We start from the raw sequence: 21694 nt of genomic DNA on the forward strand, positions 1-21694 counted from the left end.
TGACAGGGTGACAGGCACCCCTGAATTATATTTCTTTCAAAGATCACCCTAGCTGCCGTATGGAAAATGGATTAGAGAGCACCCAGAAAGAGAGCACCCAAAAAGAGAGAAGGACGACAAGCTAAAACGTGGTTGTAGTAATTAAGGTGAGAGATGGAGGTGAAAAAGATTAGGTTATAGTGGTAGAGATGGTGAGGGGTAAATGGATTCGTGATATGCTCTGTAGGTAGAACCGAGTTCTGGATTTTACGAAGAGGATGAATCCTTGTTTTGTTTTGTTTTTTTGTTTTTTTAAGATTTTATTTATTTATTCGACAGAGAGAGAGACAGCCAGCGAGAGAGGGAACACCAGCAGGGGGAGTGGGAGAGGAAGAAGCAGGCTCCCAGTGGAGGAGCCTGATGTGGGGCTCGATCCCCAAACGCCGGGATCACGCCCTGAGCCGAAGGCAGACGCTTAAACGACTGTGCCACCCAGGCGCCCTGAATCCTTGTTGTTTTTTTAACAACTAGGTGATGCTATTTAGTATGCTGGGGAAGATTGTGGGGAAGAACAGTTTAGGTTGATAAAATCAAGAGCTTCAGTTTAGATATACTGTATCTGATATGCCAGTGGGATCTCTAAATGGGGAGGTCTAATAAGTAGTAGAATATATGACATGGGAACTCAGAGGACAGACCTACCCTACCATGGAAATACAAATTTCAAGATTCGATGGTATTTGGTCTTGAAGAGATTATCTACATATGGAGAGAACAGCTGTTAAAGAGTGTCTAGAAATGAGCTCTGAAATATCTCAGCATTTAGAAGTCCTATGAGGGAGGAGTCGGCAACAGAGAGGGAGCCCCGAAACAAGAGAAAAATCATCAGTGTGGTGTCACAGAGGCCAGTGAGAAAAATATTTAATGAAAAACAGAGGGCCATCTATGTGGAAGGTCACTAACAGGTAAAAATTGATGATTTTAGAGAAAATGATTATAGAGAAATGTTTACTAGATTCTACAACATCCCTGGCATCCCTGGCAAGGCATCCTTTAAGAGGAGAAGGGTGGGCAGATTGGGGTAGATTTAAGAGGAAATTGAGGTGAGGAAATGGAGACCTCTAGTGTAGACAACTTGTTTTAGTTTTCTTGCAAAGGAGAATGAAGAAATGAGATTAAAGGATAAAGGGAAGGTTTTGTTTATTTTTAAAATGGTAATGTTCCGGAAGTAATTGATGATACAGCAAGGAAAAATCCTTCGAGAAGGCATGGGGGGGGGGGTTTCCACAGCACTAGAGGAGGGGTCTAGGAGCAAAGACACACCTTCCATGGTATCAGGAAGTAAGAGAGAGAGGATGGGTACAAATACAAGTAGGCTTGCCATCCAGATGAGAATGTTCCTCTTTGATGATTTTTATTTTCTCAAAGAAATAGGAGAATTAGTTATGGTGAAGTGAGAGAAGAAGGTGTAGGAGTTTGAAGACAGAAAGCATGAAATACACTATCTCTGGAAGTGGGGAAGTGGGAAAGTGAATTTACTAGTGAGATTCGGTAAGATTACCAAAAAAAAGTCTAATGCCATTTTAAGTCTTGTGGTCAAGAATTTAAAGTGAAAGCCTCAGCTCTTGTGCGGGGTTTTACTAGGTGAGTATAATGGAGAAAGAGAAAAACAAGAATTGTATTTGTAAGCAATCATAACATCTAAGCCTGGTGAGAGAAGTTATGAATACAGGAATGTGAAAGTGAAAAAGTAATATATTCAGTGATTTGAAGGTTTTGAGGAAGTCAAAGAATCAGAGTTACTATTGATCAGACAGTTGAGATGCTTGAAAGGAGGTTTTAGAGATGGTGTAGTTACTGGCAATACCAAAGGATGACTATGAAGGGGGTTGGGTGGTACTATAGGATGGAAGGGAAGACTGTTGGAGGTAAAGAATCAACAGAGTATTGGGTAGTCATCCAAATAAATGCTGAATGATGAGAAGTAGAGATGGAAAGGAAGACAATGAGCCATGAGCTAGTATTGAGGAAGGAATGATCCATCAAAAGAGGTCCATAGATGACAGTAACTAGAAGGGGTATTAAGGGACATGGCTAGGGTACTTCAAAGTTAGAGAGCTTGAAGTAAGAAGGATACTACCCACTGTCTGATTCCAAATAGATACTTTAACATTGTAATCTTAAACTATCTTAATCTATTCACAAAATGTTGAGTGCTAGTGGAATTTTTAAAAAGATTTTATTTATTTGAGAGAGAGAGGGAGAGAGAGCGCAAGCAGGGGGAGGGGCAGAGGGAGAAGCAGGCTCTCCGGTGACTGGGGAGCCCAACGCGGGCTCGATCCCAGAATCCTGCGAGCATGACTTCAGTCGAAGGCAGACGCCCCAGTGCTAGTGGAATTAAAGAAAATGTTATATTCCTTTCGTGATTTGTGTTTGTAACTTACTAGTCTATACACACGCATGTACACAGTCAAAATTTCTTTTCTTTTTGAACAAAGACTGCATTAACTTAAGCCTATTCCGAAGTCTATACTAAAACAAACCTGTACTCCAGGGAGGTTCCAAGATAAAACCAATAAGATTGCGCGTGTGAAATCGGTAAGATTTTATTTCTCTAACTTAACTGGCCCAGCACAAGGTAGAGTAGGTAGTAAGCACAAGTAATTTATTCTTTTGAACGGGAGAACATCTGTTCTTTCCGGGCAAGAATACCGGCAAGCAGCTCTTGGGGGTAATCAAGAAAGAAAAGGGTCCTCTAACATCACTCCCCAGGAGCTGATAGGGCCCTGGTTATCAGGGAAAATTGCTCCGGCGAACCCATTCAAATTTCTCACAGCAAATCACAGTGGCCTACAGCCAACTCCTTTTCCGCTCATTGGCCAACTGGAAACTTCACTCCCCCCCCCCCCCCCCATGCCGCCCTCCTCTCATCCGGAAGCCAATCGGAAAGATTAGCGCTCCGTAACTTAGTGTCATCAAGTACCGTACTTGCAATTGGCTATTGGAGCTACCGATCGAAGAGTAGGCGGGGCTATGCCAGCCGGCCTATATAAGAGGAGGACAAAGGCGGCGCGCCGCCTGTGTCATCCGCCATCTTGTGCGAAGCAAGGTGGCCTCCACGTTCCCTGAGCGTCTTCTCCGCTTCTGCCTCGACCGCCCCTTGATCACAGACATGTCTCGGGACCGGTTCCGGAGCCGTGGCGGTGGCGGTGGCGGCTTCCACCGGCGTGGAGGAGGCGGCGGCCGCGGCGGCCTCCACGACTTCCGCTCCCCGCCGCCCGGCATGGGCCTCAATCAGAACCGCGGACCCATGGGGCCCGGCCCGGTCCAGGGTGGCCCCAAGCCCCCGATCCCGCCACCGCCTCCGCACCAGCAACAGCAGCAGCCACCGCCGCAGCAGCCGCCACCACAGCAGCCACCGCCGCTTCAGCCACCGCCGCATCAGCCGCCGCATCAGCCGCCGCATCAGCAGCCGCCGCCGCCACAGGACTCATCCAAGCCTGTCGTTCCTCAGGGACCTGGCCCGGCTCCCGGAGTGGGCAGCGCTCCGCCGGCCTCCGGCTCGGCACCTCCTGCCACTCCTCCAACCTCCGGGGCGCCTACGGGGCCGGGCCCCACCCCGACCCCGCCGCCCGCTGTCACCTCGGCGCCCCCCGGGGCGCCCCCGCCCGCGCCGCCGAGCAGCGGGGTCCCCACCACCCCGCCTCAGGCCGGCGGCCCGCCGCCTCCACCCACAGGGGGTCCAGGCCCCGGGCCTAAGCAGGGCCCAGGACCTGGAGGCCCGAAAGGCGGCAAAATGCCAGGCGGGCCGAAGCCCGGCGGCGGCCCGGGCCTAGGCACTCCTGGCGGCCACCCCAAGCCGCCGCACCGAGGCGGCGGGGAGCCCCGCGGAGGCCGGCAGCACCACCCGCCCTACCACCAGCAGCACCACCAGGGGCCCCCGCCTGGCGGGCCCGGCGGCCGCAGCGAGGAGAAAATCTCCGACTCAGAGGTGAGTGTCTCCCGGAGCTGCGCGTCGGTTTCCCTAAGATGGCGGCGGCCCCCTCCTCCTTCCCTTCCCGGCCTCCATTTTGTCGGAGACCGGAAAAGGCGCGTGCGCGCGGGCGGTGGAGGGCGGGGCCGCTGCCGGAGCGAGGGGCGGACGGCGTGGGTCCGCTAGCTGGTCGCGGGCTGGGCTCCAGGCTGGCCGAGGACAGAGGGAGGGTGGCCTGAGGAGGCAGCAATGAGAAGCTGTGCTGGGCCCTGTTAAAGCTAGCGGATCTTGGGAACCAGAGTAGAACGTGAATTATAGGGTTGGAGAGGTCGGCGGAGTTCCGGCCTTAAAAGCGCAGGCACAAGTCGTGCGGGTGACGGCAGGATTTTGATCACATTCTTTTCATTTAATACTTGATCACCATTTTAACTTAATGTCTGCTACGATGTAGGCTTGTCGGGGACACTTAACATATACGGTTGATGAGGTTGCTTATGTAGAGTCGAGTCTATACAGGGCTATATAGGTCTGTTCTCGAGTGTTCAGGATGGTTTGGGCTGTTTGATGTTTGGATAGTTATGTTGGAAATCCACAAATACAGAATCTTGACTTTGACTTCAAATGGAACACAAGAGCAACCCGATTGGTGGTATTACCCAGTCTGGGAACAGCGAACATTGTTACTGGATTTTTCTACTTGCTAAGGTCACTGGTTTCTGAAAATTTCCTTCCTTTTTTATTAGGGGTTTAAAGCCAACTTGTCTCTCTTGAGGAGGCCTGGAGAGAAAACTTACACTCAGCGTTGTCGGTTGTTTGTTGGGAATCTACCTGCTGATATCACAGAGGATGAATTCAAAAGACTATTTGCTAAATATGGAGAACCAGGAGAAGTTTTTATCAATAAAGGCAAAGGATTTGGGTTTATTAAACTTGTGAGTTTTTTTTTTAAATGTGGATTTAGAGGGTTTTTTCCTTGTTTTTTTGCTATTAACAACCTCTAATGTTCAAACCAACAGCAATAAGTTGGTTTTTAGAACTTTCCTCATTTTTACAAAAAAGACGCAACTGTTGTGTTGTGAATAATTGTTGATACCAGGAAACGAGGGGGGAGGTGGATAAGATCTTTACCTACCCTGGGTGGTGTCAGGGAGGGCTGCATGAAGATACTTGAACTGAGCTGGAGGAAGAGAGGGAGTGGGAGTTAGGCTTTTGATAGTTTTAGAGTGGGCATTAACCAATGTTGAGGTCATATTAACATGAGTATGTCTGATACTTTCAGGAATCTAGGGCATTGGCTGAAATTGCCAAAGCCGAACTTGATGATACACCCATGAGAGGTAGACAGCTTCGGGTTCGCTTTGCCACACATGCTGCTGCCCTCTCCGTTCGAAATCTTTCACCTTATGTTTCCAATGAACTGTTGGAAGAAGCCTTTAGCCAGTTTGGTCCTATTGAAAGGGCTGTTGTAATTGTGGATGATCGTGGGAGATCTACAGGGAAAGGCATTGTTGAATTTGCTTCTAAGCCGGCAGCAAGAAAAGCCTTTGAAAGATGCAGTGAAGGTGTTTTCTTACTGACAACGTAAGTTCATATGCTTATTTTAATTTTATTGAATGAAGAAGTTGGGATAAAACTGAAACCAGTTAAGTTGGAACCATTTTTGTTATTAGAACTCCTCGTCCAGTCATTGTGGAACCACTTGAACAATTAGATGATGAAGATGGCCTTCCTGAAAAACTTGCACAGAAGAATCCAATGTATCAAAAGTAAGATTGATTTAATCTAAGCATTTTTAATTGCAAATTAGAACTTGTAATAATTTTTGAATTTTGCTTAGAGAACGCAAAATTCTTTGAAATGTATGTGCTTGATAAAAATCTCAGGCTCAGGAAGTTTAGAGGTTTTAAAGCAGAGATGTTCAAATGCTTGATATTTGTTGCTGAGATAGGTATATTTTATATGCCGTTTTGTTTTGTCCTTAAAACAACTGCGTGATGAATAGGTATCTTTTTAAGGATTGAAAAAAAAGTATTCCTTGAAGAGGAATTTGGTTAGAGGAAATAAAATTAGGAAATGGGGAAGGTAGGATTTTATCTCCAGTGCCCGATACTCTCTGTTACTGCATCATTCTGGGACATGTTACTTTTTTTTTTTTTTTTGGTAAAGATTTATTTATTAGCACGGGCTAGTGCTCGTGGTGTGGAGGTGTAGGGGTAGAGGGAGAGAATCTCAAGCAGACTCCCTGCTGGGGCAGGGCTCAATCTCGTGACTGGAGCCAAAATCAAGAGTCAGACTGACAGCCACCCAGGTGCCCCTGAAATATGTCATTTTTGAGGTAAGGCTATTTTACATGAACCAAGGTGGCCTTTGCCTTTGTCAGTTCTTACATGTGATAGGCTGGGGGGACATCTTTGTTTTTAGGACAATCAAGTAGTATTTGTTGTGTGTGTCCACAAATTGGTTCATGTTTAAATATTGTTAGGGAAAGAGAAACGCCGCCTCGTTTTGCCCAGCATGGCACATTTGAGTATGAATATTCTCAGCGATGGAAGTCCCTGGATGAAATGGAAAAACAGCAAAGGGAACAAGTTGAAAAAAACATGAAAGATGCAAAAGACAAATTGGAAAGTGAAATGGAAGACGCCTATCACGAGCATCAGGCAAATCTTTTGCGTCAAGGTAAAAGACCTTTTTGTGTAATTTCACTGATAGGATCAGTTGCTTTTTGAACTTTTTAGAACCCCGTTAATGTGGATTCAAAACAATTTTCTAATGTTCAGATCTGATGAGACGCCAGGAAGAATTAAGACGCATGGAAGAACTTCACAATCAAGAAATGCAGAAACGTAAAGAAATGCAACTAAGGTAAAATTTTGTTAAGCTAATAAGCCTTTGCTTCTGGGTTAACATTTAGAGGAAAAGATAGACCTAAATTTTGCAGGTGAGTCTGATGGAGTACAGAGAGGTTAAATACTGTGTCAGTGTTGGTTTAACACAAAGTTGGAGTAGAATTTAAAGTTTTGATTAATGACACCTCTTTTCTTTGCCAGAATGCTTCTATGTCCATTTTGTACTCTATCCAGGCCATCATGTGTGTTTGCTCTAACCTAGACTTTGTAAAGGTCTGAGGCAAACTATTAGCTTTCTTCATATTGGCTCTTAAAAGGTGTGGATGACGCTTTAGTTTATATGCTTGATGAATGTTTCAGGCAAGAAGAAGAACGACGTAGAAGGGAAGAAGAGATGATGATTCGTCAGCGTGAAATGGAAGAACAAATGAGACGCCAAAGAGAGGAAAGTTATAGCCGGATGGGCTACATGGATCCAGTAAGTAAAATTCTTTTGAAATGTAATTGGAGTTGTCTACAAAACTTGTAGGTACCGAAAATGAAATTTTACCCAATTAAATAATGACGTTTCACTTCACTGCCGTTCTTTTTCTTCTTACAAGTGTGTTACTACCGTTATTAATATGCTTTAAGTTTTATCTTCTTGGCTGGGCCTAAAGATTTCATTGGTTGGGAAGAAGCTTTAGGGGTTTTTTGGTAATTGAGTCTCACCAATTGGTTTCAGAATATTGGTTTTAAATGTAGTCCTAACCTTTTTTTAAGTTTTGGAAATTTCTTATCTTCTCAAGAATTCTTTATATGGGTATAGTACCAGGTGTATGAAAGGGTTTTTTTTTTTTTTTTTTTTCTTGCAGAGAGAAAGAGACATGAGAATGGGTGGTGGAGGAGCAATGAACATGGGAGGTAAGCATGAAAATCAAATTAGCAGTACCATTAGAGAGCAGTGTTCTGGTTGAGTTGTAACCAGCATTTTTGTTTCCTAGATCCCTATGGTTCAGGAGGCCAGAAATTTCCACCTCTAGGTGGTGGTGGTGGCATAGGTTATGAAGCTAATCCTGGAGTCCCACCAGCAACCATGAGTGGTTCCATGATGGGAAGCGACATGGTAATGTATCCTGTATGACGTAGTACAAAGGAAATTCTCATTTTTCACAACTTACGTGTGTGTGTTTTGTTTTTTGTTTTTGTTTTTGTTTTTTTAAGTAGGTAACTGGACCTCTTTTTAGTTCCCTTATCATGTAAATCATAATATTGAGGAGTACTTTGGCAACATAGAAGAACTCAGTGTGTGGTAACCTAAACAGAAACGGTTGCCAACAAGAAGTCAATGCTGTCAGTAGTATGTCGGAGTTCTCTCTTTGGCAATAAGTAGACATAGGTGCTCTCCTTTATATTGCTTGTGTACTTTTGCACTCTAGCACATGGCAAATCCAAATTCGAAATGCTAGATGGTGGACCTGATGATTCTACATCCAAGTGAGAGTAATCACATGGCAAACTCATTCATTAAGCTGACATTTGCCATAAGTATGAATCAGACTTGTAGTTTATAGCCTTAGGCATCTTTTAGTGATGTGTAGGACTTTGACCTATATTTGGTGTGGTTTCTACCCATGAAAAGGGAGTTGTTTCCGGTTTTGACTCGTCGTTTCCCACTTGCTGGGCCTGTCAGTAGGTGCACCTTCTAAAATAAACGGACATCTCCATTTTGCTACAGGATAGCACAAATCAGTGACGATTTTAAGCATACTAGTTGTGTGCATTTGATCTGAACATTCTTGATGCTTTCATATTTTAACTGTACAGATAGCCTGTCAGGAGGCTTTAGAACCACCAAGTGAATTGGTCTGAGTGGCTGTGTTAGGGCTTTACAGATCCGTAGGAAAATTAAATATTGGATTTAGAGGTGGGTTTAGAGAAGAGTGCATTTTCACAACTGAACTGAATCTGACTGGTTCACCTGCAGGCTTTTGGTAAAGGAGGGAAGCTCCTTTCAGCATGTAGCTCAGTAGATTCATTTTACATGCAGGAGTATGAGGATTTAGTATGGGACTTCATCTTTTTAAAATCTATTTAAGGTGTTTTGAGCATTAGAATCATAAATAGCTGGTTGGGTTAAAACATAGTGTTACTAGCTTTCTTTAAATTGAATTTTTAAAGTACTGTGGGTAACATTTTGGTTCATATGCTTTCTAAAAGGTAGATTGTAGGTCTGTATCAAATTTGTAAAACCTAATTTGACGTGATGTTCCCACAATTAAGGTTCTTTGTATGTCCCGTGTAACAGGTAGAGTTCTAAGATGTTGTAATAACATAATCGTGAAACCCCAAAATTTTCTTAGAGCTTTTGAGATACACAGCATAATGCGCTAAAACCCTGACATTTTTAGGATTTTGAGAATATTTTAAAGGACTGAGATTTAGTTTTTAAAGTAGCCCTATAGTATTTAGTAGGAAACGTGTTGAAACTATGTATAGGAACAGTTAAACCCTGATGCCCCCTCCCCCCCCATTTTTGGAGTTATGCTCTCAGTAACTTATTTTGAATGGAATTTGAAAGATAGTTGAGGCTTCTGTGCTTTGCATATCTATAGGGTTTTCCTGTTTGGGGAATAAAGGTTTCTCAGATTAGAAGTACTTAATACTAGGTGGAATAATGAAATCCTGCTTTATTGCAGTTACTTAAGCTTGGTATTCAGGCTGTTTGGGAAATAGCCAAAACGTGGAACCATAGCTAACCAGTGGACTTTCAAAGACCCGAAGGAAAAGTTGGGCCGGTGTGGGGGTGGGCTGTATACTCAGTCAGTCTGCAGCAGTGCAGACTACTGTGAACGTAATTGGCTCTGGTTATATAGTGTGGTTCTGAAGGCGGTATGCCTGTGAGAATATGGCAACACTTTTTTAATGAAGTTACTGTGCCGGTTAAGTGACTAAATCTATTAGTCTTTTATGCTTTTTTCTTTTTGTAGTCTGGTAGCATTTTATTAAAACTTTGAATCTTTTAAGATTTCTGCAACTTAGCAGATGTGTCTTAAGATCTTGAAAAGCACAAGGTTTCTTACGCAGCTCATGCCACTAACTGGTGAGTAGGTCTTTGTCACTTCATTGAGTGCATTGAATCTGTCTGGTTGGGCTTGTTAGGCTTACTTGGAAATTAAATTTCCTGTTCAGACCTTGAAAGTGAGAAGTTTGCAAGCTTTTCCAGTGGGTTAATCTGATGTGAAATTTCTTAAAACTCATTTTGGAATGGGTTTTCACATCTGCACTAATTCTTAAATTTTTTAGCACTACAGGGAAGACCTATTCTTTGAAACAGGTGTATGAGAATGGCTCAAGTGGGAACATACCACAAGGCATGTATTATCGTAAACTAATTTTCAAATTACCCTTTTTTCCTTTCTATGTTCCCGGTACCTGTGGATCGACTCATTGGTGATTGTATCGACGAACGTTGACTACGGAACCTTCTAAAATATTTACTTAACACACATGGACATCAACTACATATAATGAACTGTTAATTACTGTTCCAATAGCGTACTGAGCGCTTTGGGCAGGGAGGTGCGGGGCCTGTGGGTGGACAGGGTCCTAGAGGAATGGGGCCTGGAACTCCAGCAGGATATGGTAGAGGGAGAGAAGAGTATGAAGGCCCAAACAAAAAGCCCCGATTTTAGATGTGATACCTAGGTTTTCATTCCAGTTTGTTTTTGTCTTTTCTTGTTTAGATACCAATCTTTTAAATTCTTGCATTTTAGTAAGAAAGCTACCTTTTTATGGATGTTAGTTTATTGACCTAATATTTGTAAATGGTCTGTTTGGGCAGGTAAAATTATGTAATACAGTGTTTCAAACAGGGGAATTTTTTTTCCTTTTTATTTTCTTTCTTTTTTTTTTTTTTTAACTGTATAATGTCCCTCAAGTTATGGCAGTGTACCTTGTGCCACTGAATTTCCAAAGTGTACCAATTTTTTTTTTACTGTGCTTCAAATAAATAGAAAAAATAGTTATAATATTGATCTTCAACTTTGCCATTCATGCTTCTATGCACATTAGGCTAGGTGTTCCACTTTGAAAGCATGAGCGTGTCTAGGCCTTCGAATGGCACATGCCATTTCTGGGAAATGTATCTGTAGGCTAAGTATTGCTTTCTACAAATAAGTACCCCCTTGTTTTAAAAAGAAGAAATGCATATTGAAGTAGTTTCATGATTTGATTTGTTTGGCATTATAGGAAGCAAGCTGGTGCTAAGTATTTTTAAATGGTTATGTAAGCAAGCTGAACTGTAAATCTTCCTTCAGGAATGTGTATTAAGATTATGGAATGGGTGAAAGACTTTTGGCAGGGGGAGAAAGTGGGTATGACTACATGGATCTTTATGGCCCTATGATCTATCCTTTCCTTGAAAGTTTCTGAAGAAAAAGTGGAAAGATCAATTCTGTTGCATTCCTCCATTCTTGTTTTTAAAAGAACAAGTCCCAAGCCCTACAAATGGCTTGTATTGAACTTTCACATTTGAATTAAAGATTGTTAAACATGAAGTCTTTTCATGTATTACTTCAAGCGATTTATGAAGATGGGGTTTAGTCTGAAAAATGCAACTCGAAAGTAAGAAGTGTAGTAACCATAAAGTAGGTTTAGCTATGTATGCATTTGTACTCTGTAACTTTTACATCTCCTTGTGCTACTGCTGGTGGTCAAAATCTGTAGGACTATAAAAATCTACTTGTTCTCTTGTCTAAGAACTAGTGGTGACTGTTAATGACAAACAGGGTTGCAGATAACGATTCTTACTGTAAAATATTTGTTAATCTGTTTTTCCATAGTTTACTTTGGATGTAGCACTAAATCTGGAGAGAGTTGCTTATGCTACACAGTACAAATAGCCCTTCCTCCCACCATAAAGTTCTGGAGTGTTTCGATGGTGTTGTCAGTTGATTGTCAACTTCATTGAATCTCCTTCCATTAGGATAAGACATTTTGACTTAATACTAAAGTAGATTGTTACTGTTGTCTGTTAGTACAACGGGAACCTGTTTTCCCAGTGTCATGTATGTTAGTAGAGGAACAACTTCCTAAAAGTAGGTAAAGTAATTGAATGGTTTGGCTTTGTTCTTAGTTATGTTTCCATTCAATTTGTACATTACAGAACTCTTACTGTGGAATGTGTCTTCCTCTTTTTCACCTCTGTTCTTGGTGCTAATTGGCAAGAAGTAAAATTCTAAATCAAATCTTGGTTAAAATGCTGAAGTTTAGTATTGTGCCTGAGTACAAAGGGAAATCTATCGTTGAAACAATTGAGCACTTTTTCTGCATAGGAAACTGGGTGATACTAAAAGTAAAACACGAGTGGAGTATAAAGGCTTGTCACCCAATTCTGGTTGTGTGACTGACAGGTATATGGTGTGCTAATTAAGGAAGAGAATCTCCTTAGAAAATACTCATTATTTCTTCACCAAGACACTTGGAAATGGGTAGTAGTTCTACCATAATTCTATCAATGAGGAAGTTTTGTCCTAAGTCATCAATTGGTGATACGTATGAGGTTTTCTGTGGAAACAAGGGTCTGGATTTGAAAGGAATCCATTACAATTTGATTGAATTGTATGGTAGGGACTCCACTAATGATAAAAGAAGGGGTGTTCATGGGACACCCACAGAGGGTGAACTTGAATGTGTGTGGGTGGGGGCTGGTGGGGAAGTGGGAAAATCTGCCTATAAAATTAATGTTTCAGTTTATTTTTCAGATTACATGCCTTTCTTTATAAGGGATGCTGGCACAGACCCCTAAAATAAGCTTTTGTTAGTACTGTACCTTTGAAGAGTGGTGAAGGATGCTAATGGATAATCTCCTGAAAGTTGTGGCTTTGATAGCCTTACTGTGGGCTGTAGAATTGCTAAACGTCGTTTAGCAAATAATGTTGCTTAGTTTCAACTAAGTTTTGCCTTTCATCACTGAAACAGCAGTGTACCAAGGGTTGTAAGCTACTCAAATAGACTTTCAATAAGTCTTGCAATGCATATGATAGTTTTTAGACTAATGTGAATTTAAATCATCTTAAAAAGGAATTTCCTAAAAGCTGTTATGAAATGTGGGGTGGGAAAGGGAATGTAGTACTTTCGAAGTATTTCAGCCATTTTTCTCATTTAAAGAAACCACCTGCCCCCATTTCCTCTTCTCCACTTTCTCTCATAATTTTGTTTAAGAGGAACACTGATCGTTTTAAGCTTATTACTCCTAATCTTTAAAAACTGCATTCTCTGAGAGACCCCATTGTATTTAATAGGTACCTTACAAGATCAACCCAATGGCTCGCATTCAGTGAAACCATAATCCTCTTGGCTTAGAACACTAATTAAACTCCTCTAAGAAGTACTATAAACCCCACCACTCTATATATAGGTGTATTATACCACTAATATAAACATAATAATTTGGGAAATTGTAACGTTACGCCTGTGCAATTTTTTATAAGTGGCATATTATGGCAGACAAAAATTTAGATACTTGGCTTTTCTTGGGCAAGCCACTTTGTTGTGGCGGAATGTTTTCTGGTGTTCTTGGACTGCAATTATGCACTATTAAAGTAGTGGCCTGCTACATAACTGCATTTAGCCAGCATTTCTGCAGTGCGTAACTGTGAGGAACGTAGTACCGCAAATGGCAATGGACATTAGGACCCGGATGTAGTATTCCTGCTTGCTCCAAGATTCTCATTGCCGACTGCATACAGGTAGGTAACAAGCAATATAATCTAACTTGGTGACTTGCTATGTACTTTTATTCCGTGGGCATTCTGACATCACACTTCTGACAATGAAATTACAGTGCAGCACCTAACACTTGTATGGTAAAGCTAGTTTCTATCAAAACTGCGTGGGTTTGGGTTTAGAGCTGTAATTTGTCAGGCAGAATTCAGTGCTGTTGCAGTTCTCAGATAAAAAGTGCAAACTTGATTCTTTGGTATGTCTGATTCAGTTGCGTGGTTTCCTTTAGTTGCATTGTAACTGAAGAGAACCTGGAGCACATCAGTGGTGTGGGGGAGAGGGAATCAAACCATACTTGGGAAGTAGAATGCTTTTAGCATCTTGACATGGACTATATAGCATGTGATACCGAGTCTCTGTTGTAGCAAACTGACCTGCTCAGAGGTCAGCAATACCGATTTCAGAATGCAATCTTGGTAATTATTCTGCAGGTTGAGCGAATTAAGACTTTAAAGTACAGTGGTTTTTTTTTTGTAATGTGATTTAATTTTTTTTTTTTAATGGGCTTCATGGGAATACCTTTGTTACTAACGTGGGCTTAGGTGGGAATCTAATGTGTATAGTTCAAGTTATGTGACTTGTCTAAATACGTCTATGCTCTCTAAACCTGGGGGAAAGTGGTGTGGCATGTTGACTTGCCTGCAGTTGAATACATGTTGGGAATCACTTCCCACTCCTAAGACTTCGTCGTATTCTGTAGGATAACTGCAAATGTTCAGAGTAGCTTTTCGAATTTGGTTCCCTTACTAGCTTTAGGGATGTGATGTTATATAATCCAAAATGTTCACCAAAAAAAGAAAAAAGTCTTCAAAAGCACCTTCTTTCGTTGCTTAGGACTTAAGCTTTGTAAGCTTTACATCAACTGTTGTTCCAGACCTCAATTCAACTTAACTTTGGTCTCCGAGCTGGTTTTCAGCTAGCATGCACGAGAAACAGCTTTCATGTATAATGCTTTCTGCTCTGTAACTGGAAAGTACGGTTTACTTTGCATAAATGCCGGTGAAAACTCTTCATGACTATGAGAATTTTCTTCCATTGCATCAAGAAAAATGGCTTGCTCTTTGGCAAGCGATTCACAAGGTGGGGACAAATTGGTACTTTAATATGTAGTCTGTTCAAGCAAATACCTTGACTCTCCTGTTAGGTAAAAAAGCGAATGGTGACTAGTTTAGCTCTATATTAATAATACATAATGCAGCGCAAACGTAATGCTCAGTATTAGTGACCAGAGTGTCACTAAGTTGATGTACAACCCTGATGGGGTTTTCCTGTGGCATAATTCATTAAATCGGTGGCCAATACTTGCTACCGTGATTTAGTGATTCGAGTGCTTAGAAATAAAAGCTCAGGTTTATTTCTTAACAGCCAATAACAGTTTTGAGAGAATGTACTTGTTATAATCAATGGACTTGAGGAACGTCACTGGGGAGGGGGGTTAATTTTGCCTCATTTCTACTTATTTCAAGATGAATAGGTTTTTGCACTTTCACATGAGAAACCTGTGACTTAAGTCCATTCTTACTAGTTTCGATTTGTATGTAGCTATAATCTGTGAATCTTAGTGTAGAGGGTCTTAAAATCACTCACTCAAAAAGCTGGGAATAAATGGGTTGCAGTAACAACACTATACCGAGGTGCTTGCATTGTATTTCATAGTCTTTTCTTGTTACAAACCAAAAGTATTCTTTTAAATGAGAATGGTCTGAGGTTCAGAGGTGTGATGCCAGAATGCGTTTCGTACTGTTAGGCCCTTGGAACAGCTTCCGGTGCTTTCTGAAAGATGAAAGAAATGGAATGGGTGCTCTTCACACGAGGTTGTAAAACCTACAAAGAATGCATAATAGTCTCATTTTTCCCCAAGAAAAGAGATGCGTGTGACTAGTTTTGGACTTTTAACCTTAATGGGGGTTGCATGTGTCCTATTGTTAATCATTGTCAGCTGCAGTGACATGATCCATAGTCCTGCATTTACTGCCTTTCCCTTAATGATTTTGGACAGGTTTGAGAGAGCCAGGATGCTTGTTCTGGGCCTTTATTTGGTTTTGGCTTTAGCTGATAATGTTTCAGTGTTCTGTCAGCTAGTGCAGTTCTCAAATGGCTGCCGATTAGGGAAAGAATTCTGAGGATTTGACTGCTCCTAATCATCTGTCATTGCTGCTAGATAATGATTGGCAATTTTTAAGACTCAACTGTGGAAATCTCACAGTTGATAAACCATCAACCATAAAAATGTTGCTTTTGAACACCAGTGCTGAAAAGACTTTATTTGGAGGGTGAGAAGGGGGCTGGATGCAGGATAGGATAATCTGGAGAACGGGGGAGAATGCAAAACGATATAGTATCCCTTATGGATGGTACATGTGCAACAGGGAGCTCTAGTTTTGTTTTTTTTTTTAATCCCCTTGGCAGTAACTGATCATCAGGGAGGAAGAAAAACCTGGAACTTGAATTAAGGCTGATCTTTCTGGTTTTTGTGCACTGTGGCCCTGCCAGGCATATATAGTGAAGGTGAATGTCTTCTTCCTCAGAAAAACTCAGGTTCCTTGCTGTCCCGAATAAGGCCTAGCTTCCCTGCCCTAACTGAAAACTCAGTGAGGACTTGGAGGGAAAGAACGAGGCAAATACAGAGGATTGCAGGATAACAACTGCATTGTTGTGTACTGTGGAATGGGGAGGGCACTCTTGGAGGAGGACTGCTGCAGGTGGTCAGTCTGCCTGAGAACGGAAGACATACTTGAATAGGGGAGCAGGGTATGTGCTTTTATATGAAAAGAGAGCTGATGTTAAAACTCATTTGGTAGGTGAACGTTGTCACATACCTTCACATAAGGGATAGTATATTTTGGGTTGCAGTCAAACTTGATTGTGCTCAGACTGGTGAAAATAGCAGATAGGATTTTGTATTTTAAATAAGATACAGTTTTTATTTGAATTGAGCTGTCTACTTTATTACTTTACACAAGAATAATTTTAGATTTTTTTCCCCCCATCAAGTTTCTTCCTGTTTTTTTTTTCTTGTTTTTTTTTTTTTAATGCTGTAACTTGCCCCTAATCTTTGTCTCTGGAATTTTACTCTTTAAATTTTGAAGTTAACTAGCATTTTCAAACCTTTATACCCTTGTCTTTTATATTAACTTTCTCTTATTATTCTTTAGGTAAGAATGATTGATGTTGGCTGATACTGGGGTACTCACTCACTTCAAGTAAGTTTCCTTAGAAATCCTAATCTGTAGAAGGCTTTCGAGTGTGATTTGTTGGAATGGTTAAGTAATGTGATGTAGCTCTGTGGGGTGAAACGTGTTTGATTTTTGAGATGTTGACTTCTCCTAAGATAATATCCATGTGTTTTTGTTTTTGAAAACAACATGTGGGGGGCACCTTGGGTGGTTCAGTTAAGCATACAGCTCAGGTCGTGATCCTGGGGTCCTGGGATAAAGCCCCACATTGGACTCTGCTCAGCGGGAAGTCTGCTTCTCCCTCTCCCTCTGCCCATCCCCCACCTTGTGTTCTCTGATGCGCTTGTGCTCTCTCTCTCTTTCTCTCAAGTAAATAAACTTTAAAAAAGCAAACGTGGGTGTGGAGAGAGAAAGTGGGGACTATTTTATTTATAACAGTGTCAGTAGAAGACTGACAAAAGGTACATGGTTGAAGCTATGTTGTACACCTGGAACTAACAGAGTATTGTATGTTTTGTTTCAATTCTAAGAAAGGACACGGGATTATGTAACAGGCAAAGAAGGCTTGAATTAGTGGAGGAATGCCGTATTTTTAGAACTCGAAATTCCACTTTTGACCCGTTCAGAATCTCCCTTAAGATTCTTTTACTTACCCAGCAAATAGTAGAGAACAGTCCAGTCAGGGGTAGGAGGAAAAATCCCAAAAGTGTGTGCGAGGAAAATTTAGAAGAAAGTAACGGTAGTGTGGGCTGGGTCTTTTCTAAGCAATAACAGAGCAAAACCAAAGAAAAATTGGAACTGATTGGAACCCAGACTTGGGCCCAAGAATGTGCCTCTTGTTGATGTGAGAATAAGATGTACACACTAAAAGTTAATTTTAAAAAATGTAATATGCGGGGCGCCTGGGTGGCTCAGTCGTTATGTGTCTGCCTTTGGCTCAGGTCACGATCAGGTTTTGGGATCGAGCCCCGCATCGGGCTCCCTGCTTCTTCCTCTCCCACTCCCCCTGCTTGTGTTCCCTCTCTCACTGCCTTTCTGTCAAATAAAATCTTTAAAAAAAATGTAATATGCTATATACATGTTGTTTTAATAAGATGATATTTTTAATGATAGGTGGATAAGCTATTAGTCTCAAGACGACATCACACAACGTGAGCCAACAAGAAAAGCCGCAGCTTGTTAGACTGAGGAAGTATCTAGGTAAGTTGAATGTTTTTTACTCTGTAAACTGCCTTCAGAAGAACTCTTGGGTGTTAAAAACATAACTGCTTGTGTGTGAATATTTCACTTTTAACTTTATGTTAAAACTTCTATGTAGGAAATGCATTGTTTTTATAGTATGTAAATATTTATAGTCCTTTTAACAGCCCTCTTGAGGTTGGATGCCTTGTTTGTTGGTTTGGCTCAAGCCTCAGAAAAACAGGAACTTTAGTTTTCTGTAGGAGTTTGTTCGTCTTTTTGCCTGTGTCCATAGAACTGTGCAAAAGAGGGTTTGGAAAATTGAAAGTTGCCTGTTTTTTAACCAAATGGTTCTACGATAGGGTCACGTAGAGTTGGTGATGTCCTGGAAGAGTTGGCAGTTTTAAAGGGCAACTCAGCTCTGCTGTTCTAGCTGGGAAAGCAGTCATAGTATGTAAATAAGTGGACATGACTGTGTGCCAGTAGTTTGCAAAAAGGTAGTGGGTAGACAGTAGCTTGCTGTCCCCTCGTGTAATACAGATGGGTATATAGTTAGATTATCACTCAGTTAAAGGGCTCTTGTAATCATTTAAACAAGAGTAAGTAGAATAAGGTAGAAATAGCGATAAGTAATTGACTAGATTTTAAACCTTAGGGAAGGTGCCGATTAATGGAGTGTCTTTAAAAGATCTCCCTTCTTAGCGTGGTTGCTACTAAAGTTGTAGTGAATGGGAGCAAACTTGAATCAGCTAGCTGGTGACAAAGCCTGGTGGTAAAAATAATCTGCATCTTAATCCTCAACTATATAGATCATTAAATACTGTTAATTCCTCATTCCTTGATTAGTTACTTTGGTGTTAAAAAGTTCACTTAGTGCTCAAGGTAAGTGTTTGACAACTCGGATTCTTAACATCTTTTGTTGGAGTAACTGTTTCTTTTAATTGGCAGGATCAGGTGAACTGTGTCCAGAAAACCCATGAGGAAGAGGGAAAAGAGGAATGAGCAGCCTAATTGTTGTTAATAAAGACATTTTAAAATCAGATTGTGCTTTTTTGGTTTTTGTTTTTAAGTAGGACTTTTTGTTTTCTAAAATTTTCCTTATATGTCATCACCTTGTTCTTAGGTGACATGGGCATAGAACATGGTGATTCAGGACTCTTGGGCTTTTTGACAGAGCTGTTTCAACATTAATTACTGATAACCTGACGGCCCTTCCTAGGCCCTTGTCCTAACTAAACTGATTAAGCCATCAATATTTTTAAATTGCCTTCATTCTTCATAGGTTTTATTCCTAAAATCAGCATGTGACGAATAGAGCAATTTAACTACATGCCCCTCTTTGATTGGGTTTCGGGCATAATACCATCTTGTATCCCACTTTTGTATTTTCCCAAAGAACTGTCAGATTGAAGGTTATAGGGTACTCACATTACTTCACAAAGAACCACAGAATTAGAATTACATCTTGCCAAATTACTATGTTTGGGTTACCCTGAGTAGCAATTTCTTGAAGTTAAAAAGAAACGGAATTTCATAAGCAGTAAAATATGGATAGATTCTTTGAATGTAAGTGTAGGGAAAAGATTATTGGAATTGACTGTACAGTCTGCTTAATAAAGAAATTTGGAAGTAAAGTCTGCGTTTCTCCCTTCACTCTAGTCATTTCCTGTTGAAACTTGGTAAGAGGTCAGTAAGAGGTAAGAAGGGCTCTCTGGTACCCGCTTAAGCATTTGTTCAGGAAAAGGGATGAAGCATAATTTAAAAGGTAATTCTGTTGCTATGTCTCTGTGGGCCACATTACTAATAGTGCAGAATTTCAGGAAGCACTGATCGTTAGCTTGCTGTAATTAGCGGGAGCTCAGAATTGAGAACATCTTGTTCAGGGTTCCTTGCAAAAGCACAAAGGAAGAGAGTGAAAGTCAAAGCGCAGTCACTGCTCCCGTGGGATTTGCTTTGAAAACCTGTGTGTTCTCAGTACCAGGCAGGGATGAGATCAAGACGCTTTGGTTAATCTCATGCTCCTAGTCCTCCACACTGTGTTTGGCGTATCTTTAAACAAGAGGCCAGCCATCCCAAATTCAGAATCTTCTCAGTCCTTTATTTTTAAAGATTTTATTATGTCAGAGCATAAGCAGGGGGAACAGGAGGCAGAGGGAGAAGTAGGTTCCTGCTGAGCAAGGAGCATCATGTGGGACTCGATCCCAGGACCCCCGGGATTGTGACCCTCGCCGAAGGCGGGCGGACTTGCACCGACCGAGCCACCCAGGCGTCCCTCAGTTTTTTGGTTTTTTTTTTTTTTTTTTTTAAGATTTTATTATGTGACACAGAGACAGCCAGCGAGAGAAGGGAACACAGGCAGGGGAGAGGGAGAGGAAGAAGCAGGCTCCCAGTGGAGGAGCCCGATGTGGGGCTCGATCCCAGAACGCTGGGATCACGCCCTGAGCTGAAGGAGACGCTTAACGACTGCGCCACTCAGGCGCCCCTTGGTTTTTTGTTTTTTTTTTTTTTTTTGGTTCAACTTTGTTAACTCTGCCACCTTAGGAGCCTCATGGCTCTCAAGACAAAAATTCTCTGCAGTACCATGTGGTTAGAGGCATGAGGAGGTCTTCATTGCTGGAGTTCCAGGTGTAGAACTATTGTCTAGCTGTACTATCTGCCAGGTTGCCACAGTTGTTTGCTTATTGATAAAGCGAACATTTCTTTGGGCGGTGGGTAGAAAGTGATGCATGAAAGGAACACATGGTATTCTAAAATGTATTAGTCACCAGGGTTCACAGGCAGCAAGTTGATTCTTTCCCCCTTTATACAGGGTAACTAGGTGTGTGATAGGTAGTTTTATACTTGATAGCAAGAAATAGAGGAGGATGTTCATTCCGGTAAGGTTTTAGACCGTGGAGTCCATGGTGGAAAATTAGTAGTAGGTCCTTTGTACTGAAGGGATTGGGAGGTCTGGGAAAGGCTTCGACAAGTTACTTAGCCTTGTATTAATTAAATAGGGATTCTTAATCCTATCAGTCGTATGTTGGAATATTGACATTTTAGGACTTGGCACAATGCCGGACAAACGTTAGGTACGGAGACAAGGTGGGAGAAAGCAAGCCCAAGAAAGCTCGGAGCTCAAAACGTGACAAAGTCCACATGATTTTAGCAAATGATACATGGGGCTGTAATATTCTGCATCTAAAATGAATTCCAAACGTTCCTGAGGCAAGAGGAAGGGTAACACAAACTACCAAGAGATTGAGCATGAAAAAGACTGGGAAGAAATGAAAGGTTCAAATGGAAAAACATCTCGTGTTCATGGATATAAAGACTTAACAGTTGGAGCTCCTGGGTGGCTCAGTGTCTGCCTTTGGCTCTGGTCATGATCTCGGGGTCCTGGGATTGAGTCCCACATCAGGCTCCCTGCTCAGCGGGGAGTCTGCTTCTCCGTCTCTGCCTCCCACTTGTCCTTACTCTTGCACTCTTGCTCTCTCAAATAACTTCACATGGCAATATTCCCCAAATTGATGCATAGATTCAACACAGTCCCAGATGACTTTCTGAAATTGATAAGGTGATTCTGAGATTCATGCCCTAGGCAAAAATTACAGCAAACTACTCTTAAACTCAGGAATTGTTCTGATTACTAATGCTGTATAATATATTATGCAAAGTATTTTGGTACTTTAATCAGTCTTGTGGGTCAGGAATTTAGAAACGGCTTGACTTGGCCATTTTGGTTGGGGTCTGGGCTTCACATTTAAGATGGCTTATTGGCAACTGGCAGAAGC

General features: G+C 41.6%; 1 protein-coding gene across 3 annotated transcripts; it reads left to right on the plus strand.

Moving 5' to 3' along the window:
* Window positions 1–3045: 3045 nt before the first annotated feature.
* On the plus strand, window positions 3046–18961 carry SFPQ (splicing factor proline and glutamine rich). 3 transcript variants are annotated; one of them, XM_045782229.2, is made up of 13 exons: window positions 3046–3970; window positions 4696–4884; window positions 5232–5533; window positions 5623–5718; window positions 6435–6631; window positions 6733–6817; window positions 7162–7279; window positions 7656–7704; window positions 7785–7906; window positions 10338–13532; window positions 16722–16769; window positions 17856–17942; window positions 18870–18961. In XM_045782229.2, exons 1-10 carry the CDS (start codon window positions 3152–3154, stop codon window positions 10473–10475), a joined length of 2115 nt encoding a protein of 704 aa, XP_045638185.1. In that variant the 5' UTR covers window positions 3046–3151; the 3' UTR covers window positions 10476–13532; window positions 16722–16769; window positions 17856–17942; window positions 18870–18961. The 3 variants fall into 3 exon arrangements, with proteins under 3 accessions (XP_045638185.1, XP_045638184.1, XP_045638186.1); XM_045782228.2 differs by having other exon boundaries at window positions 10338–16769; XM_045782230.1 differs by lacking the exon at window positions 10338–13532.
* The last annotated feature ends 2733 nt before the right edge of the window (window positions 18962–21694 follow it).

The sequence above is a fragment of the Ursus americanus genome, chromosome 33 (assembly GCF_024610735.1).
Source record: "Ursus americanus isolate L20-20 chromosome 33, mUrsAme1.1.p, whole genome shotgun sequence".
NCBI classification, from domain to species: Eukaryota; Metazoa; Chordata; class Mammalia; order Carnivora; family Ursidae; genus Ursus; species Ursus americanus.

Coding starts and splice junctions, on each gene's coding strand:
- SFPQ (XM_045782228.2), top strand. CDS start 3,152: ATGTCTCGGGACCGGTTCCGGAGCCGTGGCGGTGGCGGTGGCGGCTTC. Junction 6,632..6,732: donor GGCAAATCTTTTGCGTCAAG/GTAAAAGACCTT, acceptor TCTAATGTTCAG/ATCTGATGAGACGCCAGGAA. Junction 7,907..10,337: donor CCATGATGGGAAGCGACATG/GTAATGTATCCT, acceptor CTGTTCCAATAG/CGTACTGAGCGCTTTGGGCA.